General features: G+C 57.2%; 2 protein-coding genes across 5 annotated transcripts; one reads left to right on the forward strand and one right to left on the reverse strand.

Moving 5' to 3' along the window:
- On the reverse strand, positions 1 to 25,857 carry NECAB3 (N-terminal EF-hand calcium binding protein 3). The gene is made up of 13 exons (XM_085078991.1): positions 25,277 to 25,857; positions 20,829 to 20,853; positions 19,831 to 19,939; positions 14,225 to 14,250; positions 13,840 to 13,937; positions 5,233 to 5,369; positions 4,959 to 5,080; positions 4,470 to 4,549; positions 4,062 to 4,115; positions 3,415 to 3,527; positions 1,869 to 1,946; positions 1,500 to 1,591; positions 1 to 729 (listed from the first exon to the last, which is right to left on the reverse strand). Exons 1-13 carry the CDS (start codon positions 25,367 to 25,369, stop codon positions 701 to 703), a joined length of 1,056 nt encoding a protein of 351 aa, XP_084935117.1. The 5' UTR covers positions 25,370 to 25,857; the 3' UTR covers positions 1 to 700.
- Positions 5,659 to 8,332, forward strand: ACTL10 (actin like 10). Of its 4 annotated transcripts, none has more exons than XR_014855910.1 (3): positions 5,659 to 5,716; positions 5,806 to 5,995; positions 6,554 to 6,793. XR_014855910.1 is itself a non-coding variant. In XM_085078988.1 (3 exons), exon 3 carries the CDS (start codon positions 7,166 to 7,168, stop codon positions 8,273 to 8,275), a length of 1,110 nt encoding a protein of 369 aa, XP_084935114.1. In that variant the 5' UTR covers positions 5,659 to 5,716; positions 5,806 to 5,995; positions 7,126 to 7,165; the 3' UTR covers positions 8,276 to 8,332. The 4 variants fall into 4 exon arrangements, 3 of the variants coding, with proteins under 3 accessions (XP_084935114.1, XP_084935115.1, XP_084935116.1); XM_085078988.1 differs by lacking the exon at positions 6,554 to 6,793 and adding an exon at positions 7,126 to 8,332; XM_085078990.1 differs by lacking the exon at positions 6,554 to 6,793 and adding an exon at positions 7,126 to 8,332 and having other exon boundaries at positions 5,681 to 5,716; positions 5,914 to 5,995.
- Positions 25,858 to 26,584: the final 727 nt, after the last annotated feature.

The raw sequence follows: 26,584 nt of genomic DNA on the forward strand, positions 1-26,584 counted from the left end.
CTCTGGCAGCACTGCCCAGTGCCAATGTTGATTTATGGGAACTGAGGAAACAACAGAGCCTGGAGCCACACTGGCCCTTCCTGGGATGAGCTGGGGACTGCAGCCACACTGGCCTCCCCTGGGAGTGAGATGTGCTGGGGACAGGCACAGCCATGGGGACAGCTGGTGGGGCACAAAGCCATCCCAAAGCCACAGCACATGCTGCCAGCGTGGCAGGGCATGAGCAGGTAGACCTTGCCAGAAATACTCCATGAAATATTTTTTTCCCTATAAAACGCTTCACAATCCATACGAGGCCACCTGGCTCCCTGGGCAGGATGTCACAGCTGGCCAGAGCCATGTTCCCCTGCCCATCCCAGCACCCTGGGGAGCCTCGGAGCCAGGAGGAAGAGGATCTGGAGTGCAAGAGGGGCTGAAGGCTGCCAGGGTGCAGCACCAGAGCAGTGCTCCCCCAAGGGCCAGGCTGCCACCCCCAAACATGTCACCCCCAGGCAGCCTGGAGACTGTCTTAGGAGCAGGGATAAATAAATAAATTTACATGAAAAGAGCAAAGGAGCAAAACACTGGCAGGGCTGAGGGCAGGCAGCCCCCGCTGGCCACAGGAGGGAAGGAGGGACAGGGAGGTGACAAAGTGACAGCTGTGCCAAAGGCTCCACATCCTCCCGCATGCTGATGGTGTCCTGGAGGCAGCTGCTCCGGGTCAGTTGTTGTTCATGATCCACCAGGAAGCTGGGAAGAGAGACAAAGGGGTCAGGGAGGTGGGTGTTAGCCTGGGAATGGAGATTTGGCGTGGCAGAGATGGGGCACCTGACCCTGCAGGTCCCTGGCTCTAAAGCACCCAGCCCCACCCAGGGCAGGGAGCATGGCCATGGCATGGCCTGGAGAGGGGGATCCCCCTGGAGCTGTGGCAACTCCCACAGGAGAGCCTTGGGAATGTGGTCAGCAGGACTGGCAGGTTGAGAGCAGCACTCAGGCGTCAGTCCAAATTAATCCATGTTTTATGGACTCATTATTTTACACGAGACCTGCAAGTGATCCCTGCAAGCAAACTGGGACTTCATGTAGCTCCCAGTTCCCCACATCTGGTCCCATTTCTCTTGGTACCACAGGCCTGTGCACATTCCCTGTGCTGGCCTCTCTCCTGCCCCAGCACTGTGCTGGAAGCCTGGCTGCAGCCCCTGGCACTGACCTGGGAGCACCAGCACTTTGCAGAGCAGGTTCAGGGCCCAGGTGAAAAACAAAATGAGGCACCAGGTGTGTTTTAGACAGGACTCAGCTCATCTGTTACTGGGCCAGTGCCCCTGCTGCCTGGCTGTCCCCCTGGAGAGCCACCCTGGGCAGGGGACAGACCCCAGCTACCTGCTGGGGACAATGGGCTAGAAAAACCTGATTTAGGTCACCCCAAACCAATCTCCTTCTCTGGAAGGAGCCACGTGCCTTTTCCTGCCCTTTTCCTGCCCTGCTCCTGCCCTCTGGAGCAGGAATGAGGGCTCCCTCACCTGGGAAGAGCATGGTGGTCAGCAGCTCGGGGGACTCCAGCAAGCTGAGGATGGACTGCTGGAAAGTCTTGCTGCAGCTGGACTGCAAATGGCTGTAAAACAGGGGGCAGGGTCAGGGGATGTGGGGCTGGGACCCCCTGCCCACACAGGGGGACAGGGCGGGTTCTGTGCCGCCCAGCACCACACCCTGCTCCCCAAATCCTTTATCAGAGGTTTCATCCCCTGCGAGCTGCAGAGGGCACACAGGGCAGAGCAGGGCCAGCAGGGGGACAGGCTGGGCAAGGAGAGGGAGCTGGGCAAGGAGAGGGAGCAGTGGGCAACCCCTTTGAGCCCCCCAGCTTCCAGCCTCACACGTGGACATTGCCCCACCTTCTCCACGAGGTCACGTCCTGCCAGAACTCGTACAGGATGAAGCAGGCCTCGTCCGTCAGCTTGCAGGCAGAGACACTGTGGGGACAGAGTGACCCTGAGCCGGGGCTGGGCAGGCTGGCACAGCCCTGGCATGACCCTGGCATGGCATGGATGTGTGCCCCACCAGCCCAGGCCAAGGGGACAGCCCTCTGCACATCAGCCTCACCACAAGGCTTCCAAAGCACAGTTTGTGTGCATTCACAGTTTGTGAACAGCTCCAGGGAATCCCAAACCCAAGTTCTGCTTCACAGCTCCTGTGTCCAGACAGAGCTTCACAGCTCTTCCACTGGTCTTTGCTGCTGGCCAGGAAGCAGCATGTGCTGTGTTTTATTATTTCCTACACATCCCCAGCACTGCCACAGCTCATCCTGCCAGCCCTTTGGGGTAGCTGTGTGTCACCTGTCACCTTTCACATGGAGGGAAACTGAGGCACGAGTGCAGGAGCTGAGCTCACAGCACAAACCCACAGCTCTCTGCCCCCAAAGAGATGCTGTTCTGCCAGTGATGCTTCCCACACTCCCTCCCACCCCGGGAAGGTGGGTGGGAGGCAGCAGCAGGGTGAGAGTGCAGGGCCAGGGGAAGCAGCTGTGCTCAGCTGCTGCAGCAGCAATTCCAGCTGAGGATGAGCCTTTCCTCCAGCTGCTGCCAAGGCCTGCTGGAGGGGGCCAAGCCCTGGGGGACAGCACAGCGTGTCACCCAGCAGCTCTGAGGCCCCCACAAGGGGCTTTGCAGTTCCCTGGAGTGAACCAGGCCCACGGAGTCTCCCCGGGCTCAGCTCCAGCTCTCTGCTCACGTGGGCAGCCAGCCCACGCAACGCCACCCCGTTGTCTCCACAAATAGCCCTGATGACAAAAAAGCCCATCAATTCCAAAGAAAAAGCCTCCCATTCTCTCTGCCGCACGTGTCACAGCGAGCATCTTCCTTTTGTTTGGACTGAAAGCGCGAATTTGTGCTGTTGAAGCTGAAGAGCTGGGAAATGACACTTGAAATGGGAACAGCACGAACATTCCCTGCTGGAAGCGGCGTGAAGGGTCCCGTGGGAGAAGGGCAGCGCTGCTCGGGGAGCAGCTGTGCCATCTCGGGGACAGGCTGGCAGTGACGTGTCCCTGAGCAGAGCAGGGCTCACACAGGGTCAGCTTCAGGTGCTCGCGGCAGCTTCCCACGCATTCTTCAGAAATCAGTGCTCTCTGCAGGAGCTCTGCCCTTGACCTTTCCACTGCTTTCGAGTCCTTCAGTGCTGGAGGAGCTCGTGCATTCGCCTACAGAACACGCCACAGCCATTCCTGCTGGCATAAACCCTCCCCACGCCTTGCCAGGCACTGGTTCTTACTGGGAATGCCTGCTGCAGGGGATGGGATGACACCGCAGGGACACAGCTGTGTCACCCTCCGTGCAAGAACCCACCCTTGCCAGCACACAAAACACTGCACAAAACCCCTCATGTCTCCCAAGGGTGTTAAACCCCCTTTTCTGGGGGAGCCACCCCCCAAAGCACCCCACTTACTGCAGGCAGCTGCTGTGCCCAGCCGTGCCCTCGGTGTAGGAGCGGAACGCCTGCCAGAACTCTTCGATGCCGCTCGTGGCCACCGAGATCTGCCTCTTGGCCACCAGGATGTGCTGCCGAGGGACAGCAAGGACATCAGGGGCTGGCCTGTCCCCTCCTGTCCTCCCTGCTCCCACCCTGCTGTGGGCACTGTGGCACCACAGTGGGTCTGGCACCACCGTGCTGGGGACAACGGGGACACCAAGTGACTTCTTCCCACTGGGCAGGTTGTCTTTGCAAGGACCACACCAACAGGAAATGCTCCATCCCCCAGTGTGGGGGACTCCTTTGGGGCTGCTGCAGTTCCCTGTGTGCTCCCCCCCAAAAAAAAAGGGGCTTGGGGACCCAGAGCACTCCTGGGGGATTTGGGAGCTCACAGGCAGAGTTGCCTCCCTCTGGGCTGGCTGTGGGCACTGCCAGGGCGCTCAGGGAGCTGAGGGCACTGCATTTGTCCGTTGTATGGTCCCACACCCAGCTCACAGCCCTAAATCCCACCCTGCTCCTCAGCAGGCCACAGCCAGAGCTCAGTCTTGGGGCACAGGGGCTGTGAGAGAGGTCTGTGCACTTGGGGCCACCTGCAGACCCTGAGCACAGGGACAGTGACTTACTGCATCCTGTCCTTTGCACATGGCTTCCTCCTTCAGCGGCTCCAGGCGTGGGCTCTGCGTTGAACACCAGGGAAAAACCAGTGTTACTGGGAGAGCCCTGCAGCAGGAGTGGCAGTAACCCAGGGACAGCTGGGGACCAGGGACATTCCCTGTGGTGCCTGGGGGAGGACAGGGAGATGCCCTGCACATCTGTGGGGTCAGTGGGGCCTGAGTGACTTGTCAGAATCGTGGGAAGGCAGCAGAGGGTCACCAGAGCTGAGGGACAAGGGTGGCTCTGCAGGGCTGGGTCTGGTGAGGGGGTGCAGCTCTGTGACAATGCCAGCACTGAGGAGGGGGCTGCTGGCACAGGGGGGTCCCAGCACCGACCTGGCTGTGCCTGGCAGCCCCAGCCCCCCCTTGGGCACACACCTTACACTCCAGCTTCTCGATGAGCTGCTGGAGCCTGTTGATCTGAGCCTTCCACTGGCTGTTGTCCTCCACACAAACACCTGCATGGCAAAGGGCACAGAGATGTCACCCAAAAAACGCTCTGTTTTGCCATTGCAAAAGCTTGCTCAGCACCCCAAAAACCACCAAAACTTCTAAACCTCTGCTTTCTTTTTAATTTTTTTTTAACTTAAACTTTTCCCACTGCCCAAGAGATAAAACACTCCACAGCAGCTCCAGTTGGCATCTGGGTGAGATGCTCTGGGCTCCATTTTGGTGAAGCCCTCACTGCTCAGTGCTGCTGTGGATGTGGCACTTGGGGACATGGGTCCCCATGTGGTGGCCTTGGCAGCGCAGGGTGAATGGCTGGACTCGATCCTGGGGATCTTTTCCAACCTTAATGATTCTGTGCTGATCCCACACCCACTCCAGGCTCCAGCAGGGCACAAACAACCCGAGGGACAGCAGTACCTGTTGTTAGCATCCCAGAATAGGGGTCTGTTGGGGTCAGGCAGACATTCTTCTGTCCCCTGCGCCCACACCGCCTCCCTGACCTCAGGCTGACCGAAGTCTCTGATTTCTTGATCTCCTTTCTGGAAGAAAAAACCCAAAAGGAGGGATTGGAGTCGTTCCTAGAGGTATCAGCTCCGCAGAGGGCTTGGAAAGGGCAGATCCAGCTCCAGGATGTCCCTCCCAGTGAGGAGTGGTTCTAAGAACAGGGGACCAGCATGTCCCACCCCGTTACCTCTCCCGTCCTGCCTGCTCCTCCACGGTGTCCACAGCACACTCGAGGGATGCCTGCAGGGACTGCAGCTGGTGCATGGTTTCCCGCAGCAGGAACCTGGTCAGGAACTGCTCCATCTTCGAGGAGCTCTCGTACCTCTGCAGGGAGAGGGGAGAGGATTTGTCAGGCATCTCTGTCAGGCTCTGTGCAGGGACAGCAGAGGCACACCTGGCAGGGGTTGTCCCTGAAGTAAAGCAGACAGGGTGGATTTCAATCAATTTTTTAGTTATCACTAAAAGTGACGCTGTAGGGCAGAAGTGGCACTGCAGGGCAGAAGAACCCTGGGACTGCAGTGTCTGTGAGATCACAACAGGGAATGCAGCCATGGTTCCATGGGCACTCCAGCCCCAGTGCCCACAGCCCCAGCCCCAGCACTCCCAGCCTCGGCCCCAGCGCTCCCAGCTCCAGAGGCCGTGGAGGAGGGCAGATGGACACGAGCCACGAGGTAAGGGGCACTGCCAGGGACAGCCCCAGCTGCAGGGAGAGCTGCAGGGCTGGCACAGCATCCTTCTGCCCCTGCTCTGCTCGCTCCAGGACTCTAGGACAAGGCTGGAAGCCCATGGTGGCCCCCCAAGTGCTGGGAGCCCCATCCAGAGACACCCCCACAGCTGGCAGGCCTGGCTTTGTGCCCTCTGTGCCCAGGAAAGCAGTGCAAAGCCTGTCTGCTTCCATGAGAGCTTCCCTGATGAATTTTTGACGTGTGCTTGCACTGGGGGCTATAAAGGTAGGTCGAGAGGGGCAGGTGAGAAGCTTTGGGGAGAACAAAGGGGTCACCTGGCCTGGAGGGTGCCCAAAGAGTGGGACAAGAGGCACACCATGCCACAGGAGCAGGTCTGGGAGACATGGAGAGCTGGTGAAGTGAACACACACAGAGTCACCCCAAACTCCTTCCTTTCTTTGCCAGCTGGGATGACAGATCCTCTTGGCTCCTCTCCATGTGCTGTGGGCTCTGCTGGCAGCAGCATTCACAGAATGATAGGATGTTTAGGGTTGGAATGGATCTTAAAGATCATCCAGTTCCAATCCCCCCTGCCATGGGCAGGGACACCTTCCACTGTCCCAGGTTGCTCCAAGCCCTGTCCAACCTGGCCTTGGACACTGACAGGGATCCAGGGGCAGCCACAACCTCCTTGGGCAAACTGTTCCAGTGTCTCACCACACTCACAGGGAAAAATTTCTTCCTAATATCCAGCCTAAATTTCCCCTCTTTCAGTTTGATCCCACTCCCCCTTTGTCCTGTCATTATAGTTCCCAACAGAGTCGCTCTCCCACTTCCCTGTAGCCCCTTCACACCCTGGAAAGGTGCTCTGAGGTCTCCACACAACTTTCTCTTCTCCAGCCTCAACAGCCCCAACAGCCCCAACTTTCCCAGCCTGTCTCCACAGGGAAGGTGTTCCAGTGCTCTCAGCAGCTTTGTGGCCTTCTCTGGACTTCCTTCAACACTTCCATGTCCTTCTTACCCTGGGGACACCAGAACTGTGCACAGTGTTCCAGATTGGACCTCACAAGAGTACAGTAGAGGGGGAAATCACCTCCTTTGACCTGTTGGCCACTCTGCTTCAGATACAGCCCAGGATTCTCAACTTTCCTGTCCAGTTTTCACTTGCTTCTTTAAAACACCTGGAAGTGTTTCTATCCTTGCACTGTTAGAAAATCACCAAGGATGGAGACAAGATACCAAGGAGGAATGCTCAGTGAGACAGGGAGCGAGGAGCCAGGAGGAAAGGCTGTGACATACCCACACACCTCCAGAGCGGGCACAGCTGTCCTCCAGGGAAACTGGGCCAGCTTCCCTCGCAGAGCAGCTGCCTGAGCCTGGTTTGACCACACCAGCCCCCTCTTGTTCCCCTGCAGGCTCTTCCTCGGTGCCCAGCATCCCTGTGGAGTGCCAGCCATGCTGAGGCCCGCAGTGGTCATAGACAGCGGCAGCCGCTTCACCCGGGCAGGCTTTGCGGGCCAGGAGCAGCCCCAGTGTGTGCTGAGGAGTGTGCTGGGCCATCCCTGCAGCGCAGCCACCCCGTGGGACCCCCAGCCGCACCCCCTGGCCACGGAGAGCGCGGCAGGCTCAGATGCACCTAGGCCCTACCCGCTCAAGGCCGGCGTTGTTGAGGACTGGGACGGTGTGAGAGCCCTGTGGAGCCACCTGTTCGGCTGCTGCCTCAAAGTGCTGCCCGAGGAGCACCCGGTGCTGCTGGCCGAGTCGCCGTCCTGCCCCGCCGGCGACAGGGAGAAGGCGGCCGAGGTGCTGTTCGAGAGCCTGGGGGTGCCGGCCCTGCACGTGGCCAACAGCGGCTTCCTGTCGCTCTGCGCCCACGGCAGGGTCACCGGGCTGGCCGTGGAGGCCGGGGCAGCCATGTCCCACGTCACCTCGGTCTGCGGGGGACAGACCCTGAGCACCTGCAGCCTGGGGGTGGCCGGGGAGCAGCTGACGGGGCACCTGGAGCGGCTGCTGCTGGAGAGCCCCGCCGAGCCCGCCGTGCTGCAGGCCCTGACGAGGAAGGTGCTCACCCAGCTGAAGGAGCGGTGCTGCTACGTCTCCCTGGACTACGAGCGAGAGCTCTGGCACAGAGGTTCCCATCACCCAGCCAGATTCCAGACCCCCGACGGGCACTGGATAACCCTGGGCAAGGAGCGCTTCTGCTGCCCGGAGCCGCTTTTCCAGCCAAAGCTGCTGCAGCACAGCTACCCCGGGCTGCACCAGCTGGCCTGGCAGAGCCTGCAGGCAGCACCTGAGCAAGTCAGGAGGTACCTGCTGGGCAACATCGTGCTCTCAGGAGGCTCCTCCATGTTTCCTGGCTTCCCCGAGAGGATGTGCTTGGAGCTGAACTTCCTCTCCCAAGACACGGGCGTCCACGTTGAAGTCCTGGCAAACCCTGGGAGAAGCACGGCAGCCTGGGCTGGGGGCTCCATGGCAGCCTCACTCACGTCCTTCCAGCACATGTGGATGACCAAGCATGAGTACCAGGAGCACGGGGCTGAGTATGTGCACACAAAGTTCCTGTAGAGAGGTGGCAGCCATCCCACGCTGTCACTGCACAGGAGGAGTGACTCCCAAACACTGCCCTGCACTGACCGAGTGGCTCCTGCGCTGCTGCAGGGGTGCAAAGTCAATGAAAGCTCTCCGAAAGAAACAAAGTGCTTTTTTCACTGGCACTCCAGATTATTTCCAATCCACCATCCAATGAGTTTGTGTCCCATCAGGCTGGAAAACAATTGGGGCTCATGCTGGGGATTCAGGCTATGCTGACTGGTCTGGGTACAGTCAGTCAATCCCAATGCTCCAGGCTGCATTTTCCAGCTGAAAATGCAGCTGCCAAAATGAGGAATGGGCCTTCTCCAGCTGTCAGCACTGCAGGACCCCCAAGGGGAGTCACAAGTGTGGGAGGAAGAAGCTGAGCAGGGCACAGTCCACACAGTACCTGCACTTTGCTGCTTCACTACAGGAGGTGATTCCTCACCCTGACACTGAACAGGTCAGCACCAGGCAAGGTGGATGAGCTGGAAACCAGGGAACTACATTCCCTCCTTGTAATTTTGGTCTAAAGGTCGTTTGGTGCTTCAGAGAGCCAATGCAGCTCCCTGAACAGGCATTTTCTCACCTGGCTTTGCTGCTGCCTCGCTGAACTGACTCAGCTCGGCAGATGATGAGAAAAGGATCAGAGGTTGTGAAGGGAAGCAGCTGGGAAGCACAGCCCAGCTGTCACAGCAGACTCCTTTCCCCATGGCCAGCCCCGTGCCAGCTCCCCAAGGGACACAGGAACCACAGGATGTCACCGTGAGCACTGAGAGAGACGGGAGCAGTGGCGGCAGGTCGAGGAAGGAGCCTCTGCAGGGTGCAGGAGGGCTGGTTGCTCCACAGGAGCATCCACCAGGAGAGGTCAACCCCTTTCCTTAACAAGGCAAGCCGGGCTGGAGCAGCACCCCCTGCCTTCCCCACGGTGTCCTCATGTGCCCCCAAGGCTGCCCTCACCCCCCGGGCTCCATCAGCCATGTCTGAAATAATGTCCAATACTGCTACCCCATTACTCGGGTCAAATATTTCCAATTCCTGCTGCGTTTCTCTCTGGCACACTGAGGAGCTGGAATTCCAGAAGCTCTGCACAGAAGCGTCTGGATGTAACCCTTCCACTGCTGGTGTCAGAGGAGGGAACAGTGGGAGGGTTCTCAACCTCTCATGGTTTTCTGGTTGCTCTGAGCCACCAGCCCAGTCCAGGAGCTGTGTCCAACTGGGAACAGCTGTGGCTGGATGGGAGGGGAAGGTAAGTGGAGAGGATGGATGCTCAAACCCCAAGCTCTGGGCTCATGCTGGAGTCAGCAAAGGATGGTCACAGCCCTGAGCAGGGCTTTGCATTCCTGATGGAAAATGAACCTCATTTTCCTGCCACAGGAAAAGGATATCAGCAACACTGACAAGATGCAGCCATGGGAGAGCTCTTCAGTCATCCAGGCTCTTCCAGCAAAGCATCCCAAAAGCCTTCCTTGCCCACAGCCCCAGAAATGGAGAGCTCAGGGCTGGGGATCCCTGCCTCTCTGTGCCTGCCCAGCTCCTGCCAGCCTGGACACACATTCCCTGCTTGGACAGGAACAAGAGACACTCCAGCCTCCCCAGGACACACTTGGAGTGAGTGAGTCCCCAGTGGGGCACAGCAGGTACATTATTCACCCACCACACAGCCCTGCACAGTCCATTCCACTGCTCAAAATCCAAATCCAAACGCTATCATCCCTCTGGCAGCACTAAGGGCCCTTCCCTCAGCAACCAGCCTCTGCAGCCGTGGGGTGAATGAAATGTGTTCCACCTCTGAGGTGTCCTTCCCAGCCCTCCCACAGCCTTGGCACAGGATACTTCCCCTTGCTTGGGGCTTGGATGCTTCTCCCCAGGGCCAGGTTCTGGGATAAGCACCAACCCTGCCTCCCAGCACTCCCCATCCTCTCAGCTTTTACCCTGAGGTGGCCTAAGCCTCACATCCTCCCTGGATCCTGTCAGTGGATGGAGCTTTGTGGCAGGAGCAGAGCTGCTCTCACCAACACCACATTCAGCCTACCCTGAGCCCTTCAACTCCCCCAGGGCAGTCCTTACACCCCAAATACACAGGCACCAGCACGGGGTGCCACCACCAAAATGCCACCACCAGCCCAGGGCAGGCTGTGCTTGGAGGGGACTCAGCTCTGCAGGATTCCACATGGACACAGCAGCACTGCCAGCTGCCTCTCACCTCACCAAACACAGCACACCCAGGGGGATGTGCTGGAGACAAGGATGGAAATAACCTTCCCTCAGGAGAGCCTCAAATGCTGCTTCACCTCTCTGCATCAGCCTGGAAAATTTTCTGTCGGGAAAGCAAAAGAACTGAAAGTCCAGCCAGCCTTGCACTCCTTATTTGGGGCAAAGAACCAAAATCCTCTCATCAGGTGTTGCACAGAGGCCAAACCCTCTGTTACCAGAGGTTCACTAAATGTCACCAAGCACAGTATTTTCTGCTCTGTGGACAAGAGACACAGAGGAAATAACTCAGCAAGCACGAGACAAGGAATGCTGGTCGTGCAGTGGTATTTCAGCTCTGTTTGCCCAGATAAAAATCACCAAGTTGCCAAGAGCTGCTGTAATTCTGTTTTTGAGGGGTTTTATTGGTTTCTTATGATGATAGTTAAGCTCAGGACAGAATGGAATGGGTGGCCACATAATTCCTGTCAAAGGGAAAAGAAGGCTGCCTGGCTTGGAGAGGTGTTTATGTGAGGGTTTGCAGTGTTTGCACACTGGAGAATGAAAAGATTTTAGCATACAGGCCCCCTGTGAGACACATCTGACTGTTTTCTGAGGTATTTCCACTGTTCACTTCCTACTCTGATGTGATTATATTGCAAACATGAGGTTCAGCCACAAAATAAGGTGTAATTAGCACACTACAGCACAGCTATCAAGCTACATTTTACAAATGTAAGTGGCAATGACAGGATTTGGAGAAAAAGCCCTCTTTTCTTGAAAAGGCTTTTCTTTACCATGCTCCTGCCAGCCCAGTGAGGAAGGATGGAGGCATGGGAACCCCTAATGGTTTGCTTTGCTCCTGCTGACCTGTAGGTCCATAAAAACAACCACGAGCAGCTTTGCTGCTCACACACACAGTGTCCTACAGTAACTGCAGTCACACAGGACAATCCCAGCTTGTATTTCCTGTGCTTTATCCCAGGGTTTCTCCTGCTCCTTACAAGGTGCATGGGAGCAGATCGAGATCTCCTGCCAGCCAGGAGACACACCAGTGATCCATGCCAGGTATCCTAGCCTACAGTGACAAACACAGAGCTGGGAATATTCCATACCAAAAAGGCTTTTGGCAGCACTGCTTCAAACCACAGCTCCCAAATACACCCATGGCACATTTCCCCCAGCTTTGGTTTCCTTATTCCCCTCCTCACTGCAGCTCACTGGCATGGTCTGAGCAATGCCCCATGGAGCTGCCTGGGCTCTCTGGCTGTTTTCCTGCTCATTTTCACATTTCTAGCTGTGGGTCCCTGAAGGATGCAGGGCTGAGCATCCCGTGGCTGCAGCAGGGAGGAATTGCTGGAGATGGATCATGCCCTAACCAAGAGATGCTGTGCTGAGACCCAGCTCAAGCCAGAGATCTCCTCCTTCTCCTTCTTGCAGCCAGCCTGGGCATCACTGTCTGCTGCAGAGTCAGGCAAAGTCTTCACAAATGCAGCCTGGCAAGGACAGGCAGAGTCTGCAGATCCTTCAGCAGGGCTCTTGCAGGTTGCTCAGTGCACAAGCAGCTCCCTGGGATGAAGGTTCACCCAGCTCTCCCAACAAGGATGCTCTCTGTGCCAAACTGGGGCTCTCACACCCCAGCCACGGGGCATGAGAGGTGTTGGAACTAAAATAATTGAGGGGCAGGTGTAATGTGGGAAACCTGTTCTCTCCCCTGGCTCACAGAGGTGTGAGCTTTGGCTAAAATCCAGCCCTCTAATCCCATAATAACTCAAACTCGAGTCCAACTCTGGAAATACAAATGTGGGAATATATTCAGGTCCCAGCAGGTAGGAATGCAGCATTTATCATCTCTGGCAGCCTCCAGCAGCAGCAGGTATCCCACAGCTCTGTGAGAGCCCTGCCCACTCCTGCCTTCTCCCCACATCAGAGCCCAGCACAGCAGGGGAGTGCAGGGAGAAGATTCCCAGGAGGATCAGTATCTGCACTGAGGCACTTCAGGGCTGGGATCAGAGCAGCACAGACCTCTCCTGGGTGAGAGCAGTGCTGGGAACACTGGGCTGCCCTGGCTCTGGGCAGATCCAAACAGGTGGAGAAGTGAATCCATAAAAATTTTCTTGAACAGGAAAAACCTGCTTCTCTTTTCCAGGGAACACCAGAAACTATGGAGTGAATGAATGCATCACACCAATACAGTGACTGTGCTGTCCTTAGGAGAAACACAAGACTATACACATTCATTACCCAAAAAAACAGGACAGAAAGGAACTGAAATAAAGCACAGCTCTCTGGAGAGGATTCCTCCTCTCCCTCTGGACTTGTATTTAATAACTGTGAGTGGGGTTGGGCAGCTGAACCAATGAGAAAATGCATTTTCAGGAGATTCCTTCTCTTGGCATGGAATTTCCCAACATACAGGGGCACTGCTGAGGCTGGCTGTGGGCAGGGGAAAACCCAGAGAGAATGACTGACACAAAAGAGTCACTTAGGTGAATGTGGGACTGATCCCCCTTTTCCCCTCTGTCTGATCAAGTCAGAGGAATGTTCTCATGGATGATGTCCTTTATGTGCTTTGAACAAAGCAGGGAAGGGAAAGAAGGGCTCTTCCCATGGCTTAGCAGCAGGCTAAGCACACAGCTAAACCATTTAACCCATTTTGGGTGCAAAGGGGACTGCTGGTCCCCTCCAGCACTTCACCCCAACGCTGCCCAGCTCAGCCCCGCACCGCACAGCCGGGGCTCGGAGTTTGCCCTCGTTAGCAATCCAATCTGCTTCCCACCAGCACGAGCTGCAGGCACAGGGAGAGCATTCCCCGCAGGGATGAACTCTGCACCAGCCTGGGAGATCAGGAATTGCAGCTCTCCCGGCTGCCCCGCTGCTCCCAGCCGCAGCTCTGCTTTGCCAGGCTCCTGCCCCTCTCCAGCAGCCGGGATTTGTTCTGGCAGCACAGGCTGTGCTCAGCACAAGCTGCTGGGATCCATCCAGCGCAGATCAAGCCTGCGGTGCACATTCTGACCGCGCTGCTGGGTGGGAAACACCTTGTTTCGGCTCAGAACTCAACAAGGACTCAGTGATGCTCCCAGAAAGTGTCCGTGGGCAGGACCCTGCAAGGAATAGCTGGGACAGCCTCTGCCAGGGCCCTGCCAGGAGGGAGGTGATGTCTGCAGAGCACAAAAGCTTGGGATTTACCCTTTCCCTCCTCCAGGCTGCGTGGCTGCAGCACTGCCTGCACATGCAGACAACCCAAGCACACCCCTTTGATTTGCAGGGTTTGCTGCCTGCGACCCCCAGATTTCCCATTGAAGAAGCAGCTGAGCACACCACGGCTCCTGTTTCCCACCCACCTGCCCTGCTCCCGTCCTTACCAGCTTGGTTTTGTCCATGGCTGCCAGCACGGCGGCGTTGAGGGTTTCCAGGGCGGAGAGCACATTCCTGTATTCCCCGAGGTACGCCGAAAAATAATCTGGAGCCGGAGAGAACACCATGGTCAGGCTCCTGAGCACCTCCATCGCTGCCTGCCGCACTCCTGCTCCCCACACACAGCCCGGGGCTGCAGGGCAGCATTCCCCTCCCTTCCCAGAGTCATTCTCCGACTTGGATTAAAATGAAAAGTCCTTGCCCATCCCCTCGGGAAAAGCACCTCTGTGCCGGGATTCAGGCACAGGGACTGTCAGTGCCACCCAGCCCTGCCCCACCACACACATCCTGGGAAGGAGAAGCTCTCCCGGGTAGGAATATCCCCTGACTTACCACACAACTTCTCCGTGTCCACATTACTGCAAGAAACACACACAAAAAAAAGCTCCTGTTAGATAGTGGGGCTGGTGTGGGGGAAACAGTGGGGGTGAGGAGGGGCTTGTCTCGAGTCCCACTGGATTTACAGCTCGTTCATGTCTTTGCAGAAGCTGCATTAGAAAAATAAGAAGCTGCACAGGTTCAGAGCTTCTTCAGGAGCTTTTCCCAGCCCCTGCAGCACCCAGGGGCTGAAGGAGCAAGAAAATCTGCTCCATCAACATCTCCTGGAGCTGGAGTGTGCTAGGAAAGCAGGGTGGGGTTGGGATGGAGCTGCCTCACACCCCTGGCTGCCAGCTGGGTTGGCAGCCCCATTTTGGAGCCCTGGAGCTGCTTCTTCAACCCAACCTCCTCCCCAAATTGGGAAACATCCAGCCAGGCCGCTCTCCTTGTGTCTCCTTGACCTCAGCCCAGGTGCTCCCCCAGGCACCCTCCTTTCCCATCTGCCCTCCCCCAGCTGCTCCTTCTCCTCTTCCCTGACCTCAGAGCCCATGATGTGGGGCTGTCTGGAGGCTCCCAGAGGGCTGGATGGCTGCACAGCCCACCAGAGGGGTTGTTCCTGCCCTGAAAGTCATTAAAGCAGAAATCTGGGTCCCAAAAGCTGGAGGCACGGGCCAAACCCCCACCCTTTTCACCAACAGAGAGCCCTGCACTGCAGAGTCCTGGCTGGCATCCCTGCAGGGCTTGGGCAGGTCCCTCCTGTAGCTACTAAAGGTGGTGCTGGGGTGGAGAGGGAGGAGGAAACCTTCAAAAACAGCCACAGGATTTGGGGATGGGTTTGCATGGTGCTGTCAGATCTGCTCAGGTGGCCAAGAGCTGCTCAGCACCACCCAGAGCCAGCAGGGACAAACCCCAGGGTTTCATTTATTCAAAACAGCCTCTGCTCAAGGCATTCTGCAGACTCCAAATCCCCTAATTATTACAACCGCTTTCAATCCTGATTGGAAAAGTAGAAGAGAGCACAAAGGAGAGGGTCTGAAGTGTTTTTTAAGTGTTTAAGTGCTGTCAGACATGGAGGAACTGGCAGTACCTGGAGTTTGCCAGGCTCCAAGCACAAGGAATGCTGCAGTGCTGCTGCTCAGGGGATGTGAAACCACAGCCATGTCACCCTGTCCTCTCTCTGACACTGCTCACAGGGCAAAGGGACAAAAACACCCAATGTGAAATTAGAGGACAGCATGTAAAGTATCCAAAATGCCATTTAAAGTGAAATAATTTGGGCAAAACCTTCCTACAACTTTGCCCGAGACATCAAAGGCTGGTTTCTGTCTCTCTCTTTCTTCTGGGCTCCCATTTAGTGTATTTAATAGTAGGCAGTGGATTAAAGATGGGAGTATTTTGGTGTGAGAGGTGGCAGAGCCAGGGCAGGGGCAGTGCACAGCCTCTGCTCCGTGGCTGCACAGGCAGCAGAGGGGCAGTGTGAGACTGGGGTTTGGCTCAGCTATTTTAAACAGGCAGGAGCTGATTTGGGCAGCACTCTGCGCACTGACCTGGCACTGCAGACACTTTTTAAAGTGGATAAAAAAATCGTGTTTCCCTCGAGACTCGATACAGACAAACCTGCAAAGCCACAGCCCTTCCTCTGCCAGATCCACTCCACCCAACTTTGCTGATGCCATCCCTGAGCAGCTCTGCCTGACAGCAACACTGGGGTTTGGAGCACCGGTGGACATTGAGAAAAGACTTTGTTCCTTCTTAATTTGTCCCCTTTGTTCCTGGCAGCTGTCTGGAGCCTGCAGAGCTGCTGCAGTGCTGCAGGAGCCCTGGCACTGCAGCATCCACAGCACAGCTTGTCAGAGATGCACCCCAGAGCTGTCACTGCAGGGAAGCACTGGTTCCCACCTGGGAGAAGTGTTAAAGTCACCAAAGGAGGGATGTGGAGATCTGATAGTTAAATATGCAGTGGAACACCTCGTGCACACATCACCCAGGCATTTGCACTGGTCCCAGGGAGGACCTGGGGCTGGGACTGGTTTCACCATGGAAAAGGAGCCACCAGCTCAACCCACTGCTCAGTTCTCAGCTGGGCTCCAGCAAGGTGTGACAAAGAGCTGCCATCAGCCCCCAGCCTGTGGCCTCTAGGGAGAGGCCAGGGGTTATTGATAACTCTTTATATCTTGTCTGTTTGCTGCTTAAAAAGAAATGTTAACTAATCAATCACTAAACCACTGAGCATTGAACTAATCAACGAGATTTTGTGTCAAAATCAGCCCTCTGGGAGCTGTGCAGGGGAAGATGCCTTCCCCTCCTGATGCACCCTGTTCCATCAACAGCCCTGTTTGAGAATTTCTCCCCAAATCCCACATCCTGCAGCATCCCCCGGGGCACAGGCAGGAGCAGGACAGAGCACAGCAAGCAAAGCCCAGGACTGATGGTGCCATTCTCATGCTGAATGAACTAATTCACACCAAAAACCAGGAGGAGCTCATGGAAAGAATGTGTACAGCAAATCCTGACCCATTTTGCCGGGCTGCCAGGGGCAGCAAGCTTTTCTCTGCTCCTCTCTGCCATTCCCACTGTCACTCCAAGAGAAGAGCCATCCTCTGCCTCCAAAGCACTCATCCTGAGACTCTCCACATTTCCCATAGCTGTATTTTGACTGTGCTCAAACCACTGATTAAATGTAATTAAGCCTGAACTGATGATGAAGGATCTTGTCATCATTATGCTGTTGGGATTTTGTCAGAATGTGCCTGGAGTTTATGCAAGAAAACAGCAATCAGCTGCAGAAAAGCAGACGGGAATTTTTTTCATTTTTATAATTTATCATGTTGGGAACCTCCACTGCCATCACAGATCTGGTTTCCAAACCTTTTTCATGTGACACAGAGTGTTTCAGTCACTCTCCATCATCCAGAGTCTGGCAGATGCTGCAGCTCTGAGTCTCAGTAAAGAGAGGGGAGGGAATTCACTCAAATCCCTTCTTCCAGAGAATCACAGGCTTGACGTTATTTCCACGGAGAGATTTTAAGAGCCACCAGGTCAGCACTTCCACCCCTCATGGCTCCAGGTCAAAGGCTCTGAGCAATCTGCACCCAGTTCCTGAACACCCTGATGGATTTTACAGACCTTATTTTCAGTGGATGAAAATGTTCTTTTCCAGGAAGATGACCCTTTCTGTGCCAGAGCTGGTGTGGAGCTTCTGGACAAACCAAACAAAACCATGGACCTGGCTGTTGTACCAGCTGCCACCCAGAGATTTGGTCTCAACATCATCTTTTAAGTGTCACAGAATTAAAGTGAGGGGATGCTTTAAGCCAAAATGGAACCATTTTCCGAACTGCAGAAAAAAAACTAGCCGCATGTGGAAATGAAGAATCTGAAGTGTCACATCAGAGGTGTGTGAGAGGCCCCAGAGTCCCACCTGAGTGCCAGGGGGGTGGGAGGGGGAGAGAGGAGAGCATGAGGCTCTCGGGAAGGAGAACAAGAAATGTGAAATATTGATGTTCCCAGCTGTCAGCTCTGGGGCCCAGGGGAGCAGTGCAGGTTCCAGTGATGGGTGAGGGTCAGGATGGGTCTGGGCAGTGCTGGACATGGAGAGGGCTGGGAATGAAGGTCTCTGTCACTGTCTGTCATCAGGTCAGGCTGGCAGAGACAAGGAAACACCAATTCCAGCCTAAACCTCCCAAACACAGCACCAAACCCACGCTAGATGAAGCAAACCATCATCCCAAAAGCCACGGGACATGAAAGCAGCACACCAGATCTGTTTGTAGAGCTTGCAGCTGCTTTTCGGATTTGTAACACCCTGGAATCTGGCAGCAAAGTTTGGGCAGCTCTCTAAAATATGAAGTTCCTGCCAGTGCAAGGCAAGCCCAGGGGAGAGGGGCTGTCCAGCCCCCCACCCTGGGGAGAGCAGGGCACCCAGTCCTCACATGACACCAAGTCCTGCACACCCCAAACCTGCCGTTTCCTGCGTTTGCTAAAAGCCACTGAATACAGGAATTTGGGACCAGCTCTGTGTGAGGGTCCTTTCTGCTCTTGTTGGCAAGAAGAGAACAAAGACCCCACGCTCATGCCCTGCTAATAGATGTCACCAACTCGCTGCTGCCATTGCCACGTTGTCATAGCTACGGCATCCTCGTTAGGCTAACGAGCTGTCGGGGGCAGCGCTGCAGCCACAGCTCTGCAGGCAGCACAGCCTCCCATCAGGCCTGCTCAGCTGCTCCACACACGTGGAACAAACCCCACCTGAAGGCTGGAGCCCTCCCCTGTGCAGTTCTGAGCTGGGTTAAAACTTCACCACACCCTGTGTTTTCCAGGGGTGCTGTGACCCCAAAGTGGAGCAAGAGGAAAGGAGCATTTCCAGAGCAAAGGGAACAGCTTGCTGCCAGCTCCTGGGATCATAGCCTGAAGAGAGGGAGATGTTTTCAGGACACACCTCCTGCTGCCCAAACCCACAAGCAGGATTTGACCAGCAGGACAGGCAGCAAGGGGCAGCCAGGCTTCAAGGAAAGCAGCACAAGTCTGCCCAAACCTGCCACTTCTCTGCCCATCACTGCAGAGGGAGCCAAACCCAACTCCAACAGCATCAGAAGTCCATCATTCCCCTTGCTCCAGGCCTGGCTGCATGGTGTGGGGGCCACTGGATGTCTGCTGTTGGTGGCTCAGTGCCATTTGGTAGCTGTTGGCATCTCGGTGTGACAAGGGCAGTCTGTGCCACTGCCCTGGTTGCCTGCACACCTCTGGGACCAGCCTGTGCAGCTCAGGCTGCCCCAAATTCCCTCTCCCTGGCAGGGACCTGTGCTCTGGCCAAGGGTGGAGAGGTGCAGGAGATGCTCCCCAGGGTGCTGGGGAAGTGGCAGGAGCCAGAGCCAAAGCTGCCACCCAGACTGGGAGGAAGCTGCAGTCCCTTGTCCCCCAGTGGCACTGCGGGGCTTGAACAGACCCCAGACATCAAGTCATCCACACCCAGCTCCTCCCAGTGCCAGGACAGACTAACCCACAGCAGCCAGCTGGGCAGAGGGACCCCAGCGAGGCCAGAAAGTCCCCAGAAAGCTGGGATTAGAATGCCAGCCGAGCCCAGAAGACTCCTCTGGATAGCACCACTCAAGAGGAGACCAGAGCTAAACACAATTCCTTCCCCTGCTCTTTGGGGCTTTCTTTTTATACAAGTAGCTGGCCTAAATTCCCTGTTACACGCACTGGTGGAAAGCAGCTCTTACATAAGTGAAAAGCAGTTCCCTGTGTCAGCAGTGGCAAAGTCTGTGACTTTGCACAGTCTGTGCCTTGTCCTCACTCCACCACACACTCCTGCAGACACACAACCTGCTCCACGGGCTGGGTGTTCCTGGAATACATTTTCCAAACCGAAATAATGGCATTTTAAATGCTTGCTTGCTTGCTGGAACCGCAGTTAACCCAATTGCTGCTCTCAAAATGTCTGACTGCTCTCAGCACCAGTGCTTGCTGCTGGTGTTCAATGGGTTTGAACATCTGCGTGTGGCAAGAGGTGGGTTTGTCTCACCCTGACTATTTATCACACCCGCCCCCAAATGTCCTCCATCTCCACTCAGGCAGTTTTAGCTTCTCCCGCGTCTCCTCCGTGCCACCGCGGTACTCACTCTGAGTGACGCCTGTCAATGCCACTGAACAACTCCCACAGCTCCTCCGAGCTCAGGATGCCATCAGCAAAATAGTTCTTAAACTCCTCGAACGACAGCTTCCCGTCATCTGCATTTCAATAAAAGGGAAGAGTAATTATATATCTGCGGAAAGCAGCATCCCAGCCCCGGCGAGCCTCCCCGGGCGCGTGGGATGGCTGGGCGTGTTGTGCATGGTAATTACAGCAGATATCTCCCTGAAAGCCCAACAGCCCAGCAAAAACACGGGAGTGCTGCTGGAATTCCAGGTGGGAATTCTGGCCCTTTCCAAAAGGCCCCACTGCGGTGTTGTCAGAAATGCATGCAGACACTCTGTTAGGTGGTCTGAGAGCAGAGTCCATCACAAGCGGCACAGTGAGGGCAGCATCAGGTTTTCATGGAAAGAAAATGCTCTCTGTTGACTCAAGAGCTTTTTTCTTCCTCTCTGTGGAGGATTTCAGCTCCTGGGCTGCACTGTGATCTGCAATTAAAGCATCTCCTAGAGCCTCCGAGCTGCCTGAAGGAAAAGAGCCCAAGAGAGTGTGGGAAGGCTCAGAGAAAACACTTGTGATTTTGGACCTCTTGGTTCTGGTTACTGGATTAAAAACTGAGTAGCAGAGCCTAACTCCCAAATGCCCAGGGCCCTGGGGCACCTAGAACAAGGATAACCCAACCAGAGGCACCTGTAACACCCTGGACTGAGCACGGAGACAGAACCAATCCTGTGAGAGATGGAGCAGAAGCCTGACAGCCCCTGGGCCAGGAGAAGGGCTTGGAAGGGGCTGTGTCCTGCGTGGTGCACGGATGGGGAATTCAGGGAGCTCAGCCCAGCCCCTGGCGAGGCCCTGGCATCCAGATGGAGCAGAAAAGTAATTTCTCCCTCCCTCTTTCAGCCAAACCTCCCAGTGGGAATGAGAGCCACACTGCTTCAGCCAGAGCCAGGCAGGGAGGGGAGGCAGCAGCAGGAACAAAGCACTCACCATTTTTGTCGGCTCGCCGGAAAATCTGCAAGACAAAACACAACAGGGCTCAGTGTGGCAGCAGGGAGGAAAAGGGCAGCTGAAGAGTGAGCCAGGCAGCACCCAGCACCATGGAAAATCTCCTCCAGGAGCTCAGGGAGCCGTGGAGAAGCTCCAGCTCTTGGGACTGCACTGCCTGCTCCAGGAAATTCCCCTCTGCCAATAATTAAACCCATTTCTTGCCTCTAATGCACGGAGCCCTTGGCCGAGCGAGCCTGGCACTCACAGCGAGCACCTTTTAGAGAGCACAGAGGCGAAGCAGAAAGGACTTTGCTACATCCTTGTGATGGCAACTGTTTAATTTTTCAGTCCATTTAAACGAAAGAACATTAAGTATACACCCACTGTACACAGAAGCATTTTGTGCATCACCAGCTCTCAACAACCTGCACCGAGGAGCAGCTCCTGCCCCGAGCTTTGTATCCACCCCTCAGCACAGCCTTTCCTGCAACACCTCGGCAGGCACACACTCTGGAATTAATTATTAATGAGTTAATTAATCTGTAACTAATTCTGCCACACAGCACAGTTGGAGAGCTGCTCCAGTTCAGGGTCTCAAGGTGGGTTCCCAGCGATGAGGCTTCTCCCCACGACCCAGGAGAAGGCTGGAGCTGCTCATCCCTGCCGGGATCTGTTTCACCAATAAGTATTGGAAGGTCTGGGGCTGACTCCTGTGAGGAACAGCATCACTTCTGAAGCCTGGGAATGTTTTCCCAGACCAAACAGCACGAGGTTTTGGGCCCCACATGCTAATGGAGCCAACAACAGAAAGCTGTGTGTGTGGAGCTCTCCTTTGTATCATCCTGGGTGATGAAGAAATCTGCAGGTCTGAAGAAGGATTAGGAAAGAAAAAAGGTAGGAGGAGACAGAACTTTTCTATTCTTGCCCACACCTCACCCCCGGAGCAGCCCCGCACTCTGAGCAGGCAGAGGCACCTCTGCCCCCTCTGTCCCTGTCTCCTCCTGCACCGCCCACCACCAGCTCTGCTGCGTGTTCTCAGGGCACGATCCCGGACCCAGCCACTGAAATCTCCCGGGAAAACTGCTCTGAGGTAAAGAAAGAGCTGCCCAAGAAACAAGAAAACCTCCTCAGGTGCTGGCTTGCAAGTGGCAGAGGCTTTTCTGATGCTGAGCTCCCTGGTCTTTCCCCGCGACCAAAACCAGAAGCAGGGACAGCTCCTGGGCGGATGCTCTTCTGAACAAAGGGAGCTCCTCCTGCCCCAGGCTGCCGCTGGGAACGGAGGCTGCCTTGGCCGAGCAGCATTAGGTAACCATTCCTCTGGCATTCCAGCCGGCCAGGCTGCTTCCCTGGCAAGAAAACAGGGCAGGCACTCCCTGAGCACCACACAGGACCTAGTGGATGCACGTTGGAGCTGAGATGGGAACCTGCACCTTCCAAACTGGAGATTTCTCTGGATTTGAAAGCAAAGCTTTCTCCAGGCTAATGGGTTCTTTGTGGGGTCTCACAGCTGCAGGGGCAGCACCAGAGTGTCCCACATGTCTGTGCCACACTGCCATGGACTCTCCATCAAGGGAAAAGCTTCATCCTGCAGAGCTCTGTACCATCAGAGGGACACATGGCTCATGCAATGACACCTCTATGGCTCCAGATGTCACGGAGGCCACCGAGCTCACCCAGAGACAGCCAAGTGTCACCTGGGTGCAGAATCGATTGAGGGCAAACATCTCCCATTCACAGGCTGCCTTTGCTCAGCAGGGTTTCTCTGTGGGCTCAGAGGGAGAGCACAATGCCAGGGAGGATGCCAAGGTCTCTAATCTAGGGTGAGCCCATCCTGGGCTCAGCAGGCACCTCAGCAAGCAGAGTGGATGCCTCTTCCCCACGCACAAGGCCCGCTGTTCCAGCAGGGTGTTACACGAGCCAGTGCACACACGACAGCTGCCTGCAGCTCAAAATAACCGTGGCACAAGCAGGGAGCTGTGAGAGCCCCCCGAGGCAAGGCCATGTGTGCTCCAGGGCCCCTGGGAACGGCAGGACTTCACTGCCTCGGGCGAGCCCGTCCCTGTCTGACCCCAAAACCCAGCTCCAGCCAAGCACAGACAGCACAGAGCCACCTCCATGCTCCACAGGGCGAATGCTGTCCCCTCCCCGGGCACAGCCACATGCTCAGTGCTGGCAGGTGAGCACTGCTCCCAGTGCAGACAGCAGCCCTGGGACAAAGCCAGGGAAAAGTGATGCAAAGCTGGGCTGGGAAGGGGATGAGGTCTGTGTGGACTGCTGGAGGGCCCTACAGGCAATCTCTCTCTTGCCTCAGGGAGGACTGGCAGCCTCAGAAGCACAGGGACACTGCCTGCAGCCCGGGATGTTGCCCAAGTCCCTGGGCTTGGGTCTGAGCAGCCACAGCCTCGGTCAGAGCCTGCAGCAGCAGCCGCGCTGGCACTGAGGACAGAAGCACTGAACCAGCGTTATTTGCGGGATGAATCCCACACACAGCCCGGGAAGGAGGAAGATAGTAGGAATTCTCCCTGCCTGCAGGGCTGGAAGCAGCCGCGGCTGCTGGACCCGCAGCCAGGGACAGGCGGCTGTTGGGGCGGGGACAGCTGCCCTGGGGACAATGCTCATCGACCCGCGACAGGCTAAGGCACCAGCACGAACGGCGTCCTTCCTGAAGCTCCGGTGGCCCGGCAGGGGAGCGAGCCAGCCCCGGGCACCAGCCTGGGGGACAAATCTCCCGGAGGCTTGAGATGCTGCACAGGGCGATGGCAGCACTGCAGTTCATACCGCGCCTGCAGCGAAGCGTCTCAGGTAAAGCCCTCCTCCTCCTCTTCCTCCTCCTCCCTTCTCCCAAAGGCAGGAGATGTGCGGCAGGTCCGGGGGAAGCAGCAGCCCCCGGGATGGGTGGTGGGGAGCGCTGCCGGGAAGGCATGCGGGGCTCCTGCCCTGCTGCCGTGGGATGCTCACCCCGACAAGCCTCAAGGGCAGCTGGACACCAACCAACTGCCCAGACCCAAATCTGTGCACAGATTAACTCACCCTGCCAAGTTCGCGAGCAAAGGAGTCAGAGGGAAGCGGAAGAGAAGCCGTCAGAACCCGGAAAGCAGCTGCTAGCGTTGTTAACATTTCCCATTTTAATTGCCCTAATGACACCCTGAGGGATAGATGTGCGACTCAACGAGTGCCCTGAGGAGCTGAACTGGAACACAGCTGTCACCACCACCCCCCTCCAGCCCATCTTCCCTCAGCCAAGTAATTAGTGCGGTTAATGACGCTGGCTGGAGAGCCTTGCAGCCCGAACGCCCCCAGGCAGGAGAGAGACTCTGACTCCCAGCTGGAAGCTGCGAGCAGCTCCACGGCCGAGGGAGGGACTGCGCTTCCCAGGGCTCCCTGGGAGTGCCAGGAGGTCTTGGACCAGGTGTGGTATCACCTTCCCAAAGTGCCGCCCGAGATCTGCTGCTCCCCTTGCCTGGGATGAACTGGGATATGGGGGTGAGCCGAGATCGGGACAAGACGGAGATGACAGCAGGAAGATGACAGCTGGCAGCGACCTGGGCCGTGCAGGTGCCAGGGCACCACCAGTGCCTCATCCTTAACCCTCGCTGGCTACCTCCTCCTCAGTCCTGCGGCAGGGCAGGGGCAGCACCTGCACTAGTACATCTCCTTGGTCCGTAGGGTGACTTAGATGGCAGTGGTGCCGGACACTCGGGAATGCAGGGGCTCTCTCACCAGGCAGATTTGGGGGCTGCCCACCCCACCCAGCTCACGCAGGACAGCCAGGAGCAGGAGGGCTGAGCACCCCAGATGTGCTCCGGAGGTGGCTCTGCCCCGGGCTGTGCCCCTGGCTCTGGGACACGGCCGGGATGCAGCCCCCTCCCCCGGAACCGCCACCCCAGGGGTACAGCTCCACGGCCTGGAGGGGACGCGACGTGACAGGAGGAACTGTGCCAGCATCTCTGAACACAAAGACAGCCACCACCAGCATCTTCCACTCCCCCGTGCCACCCACAGCCGCCAGGATGCCCTGGCGACCTGCAACCTGCAGGGAGCATCCTCCTCCACAGCCCCGGGACGAGGGCTGCACCCGGGGGCTGCAGCAGGCAACGCTCCGTTGGATCCCAAGGCTGCGAACAGCTCCAGGGAACCTTCCACAGCGTTCCTGCCAGACACAGCTCCCGCTCCAGGAGTCATGACAGCCAGCTCTGGCTCAGGCGTGGGCTGTTTCTAGCCACGCAGAGGCCCAGCATTCAGCAAAAGGACACGGCACCGTTATTTAAGCCATCACGACCATGCACAGCTCCCGGCTGGCACGGCCGCAGAGCCGCCGGCGCATCCCTCGGGCCGGTTCCTCCGGGAGCAGGCGGGAAGGAGCTTCACTCCGACGCCCACGCGTGGAGAGCACCGCCAGCTCCCCGAGGGCTGGGCAGGGGCGCGGGGGTCCCGCCCGCGGTACTCACGTCGTGGAAGATGGGCAGCGGCTGGCGGTGGGGCTTGGGGCCGCGGTCTGCTGAGAGCAGGCACACGGCCAGCAGCTCGGCACACGACATCATGGTCCCGCCGGGCGAAGGTGCTGCGGGCAGCGAGGGAGCTGGGCTGCGGGGAGCGGTGCGGTGCCGGAGGGCGTAATGCCTTAGGGCGCGGTGTGTGCCCTAGGATGCGGAGCGGTGCGGTGCTGTAGGGGTGGGTTCGGTGCGGTGCCGCGGGGTGCAGTGCGGTGCCGTAGGGAAAGGTGCGGTGCGGTGCGCTGCCTTAGGGCACGGCTCGGTGCGGTGCCGTACGGATGGACTCGGTGAGGTAGGAATGGTCTCAGTGCGGCAGGGGTGGGCTCGGTTCGGTGCGATAAGGATGGGTTCGGCAGGAATGGTTCGTCTCTGTTTGGTCCTGTAGGGATGGGTTCGGCTCGGCTCGGTTCGTCACGGATGGCTGGGTTCGGCTCGGTTCGGCAGGGATGGGTTCGGCTCTGTTCGATCCTACAGGGATGGGTTCTGCTCGGCTTGGTTAGGTTCTGTAGGGATGGGTTCGGCTCTGTTCGGTTCGGCAGGGATGCTCGGCTCGGCTCGGCTCGGCTCGGCAGGATGCCGGGCTCGCTCCGTGCGCAGGTCGCGCCCCGCCGATCCCGACTCACCGAGCGCCTCCGCCGCCCCAGCCAACTTTGGCTCCGCGGAGGACCCGCCCTCGTCGCCATACCATTGGCCAAGAGCCGTGATTGGCACCAAGAACCACCAATGGGATTGGCGGAGGGGAGAGGGGCGGGGCCGCGCTGGGTCCCGCTGCCCACTGGCCGCTGGAGTGGCCGCAGTTGGCCCCAGTGCAGCCCAGTGTGCTCCAGGCGTGGGTGGTGTGACCATCCCTGAGTGCCCCAGCTGGTCTCACTGTGGTCACTGTTGGCCCCACAGTAGCGCTGGGTGCCTCAGTTGGCCCTAGGGTGGCTCTAGTTTGGTGATTGATGGTCCCAGTGTTGTCACTGTTGACCCCACCATAGCCCTGCGTGCCCTAAATGAGGCCCCAAGCAGATGGTGGGTGGTCCCAGTGTGGTTGCTGTTGGCCCCACTGTAGCCCTGATCACACCAATGTGGCCCCAGTTGGTCCCAGTTGAGCCATGGGTGGCCCCAGTGTGGTTGCTCTTGGCCCCAGGGTAGCCCTGGTTGCCCCAGTTGGCCCTGGGGCTGCCCCAGTTTGACCATGGGTGGTCACAGTGTGGTCACAGCTGGCTATAGCATAGCCCCTGTTGTCACACTGTGGCCCTGGTTGGTCCCAGTTTGACC

Source organism: Lichenostomus cassidix, chromosome 20, assembly GCF_008360975.1.
Source record: "Lichenostomus cassidix isolate B80296 chromosome 20, HeHo_3.0, whole genome shotgun sequence".
In the NCBI taxonomy this organism is placed as follows: domain Eukaryota; kingdom Metazoa; phylum Chordata; class Aves; order Passeriformes; family Meliphagidae; genus Lichenostomus; species Lichenostomus cassidix.

Coding starts and splice junctions, on each gene's coding strand:
- ACTL10 (XM_085078988.1), top strand. CDS start 7,166: ATGCTGAGGCCCGCAGTGGTCATAGACAGCGGCAGCCGCTTCACCCGG.
- NECAB3 (XM_085078991.1), bottom strand. CDS start 25,369: ATGATGTCGTGTGCCGAGCTGCTGGCCGTGTGCCTGCTCTCAGCAGAC. Junction 3,528..4,061: donor TGTGCAAAGGACAGGATGCA/GTAAGTCACTGT, acceptor GTCCCTCGGCAG/CACATCCTGGTGGCCAAGAG. Junction 730..1,499: donor GACCACCATGCTCTTCCCAG/GTGAGGGAGCCC, acceptor CTCTCTTCCCAG/CTTCCTGGTGGATCATGAAC.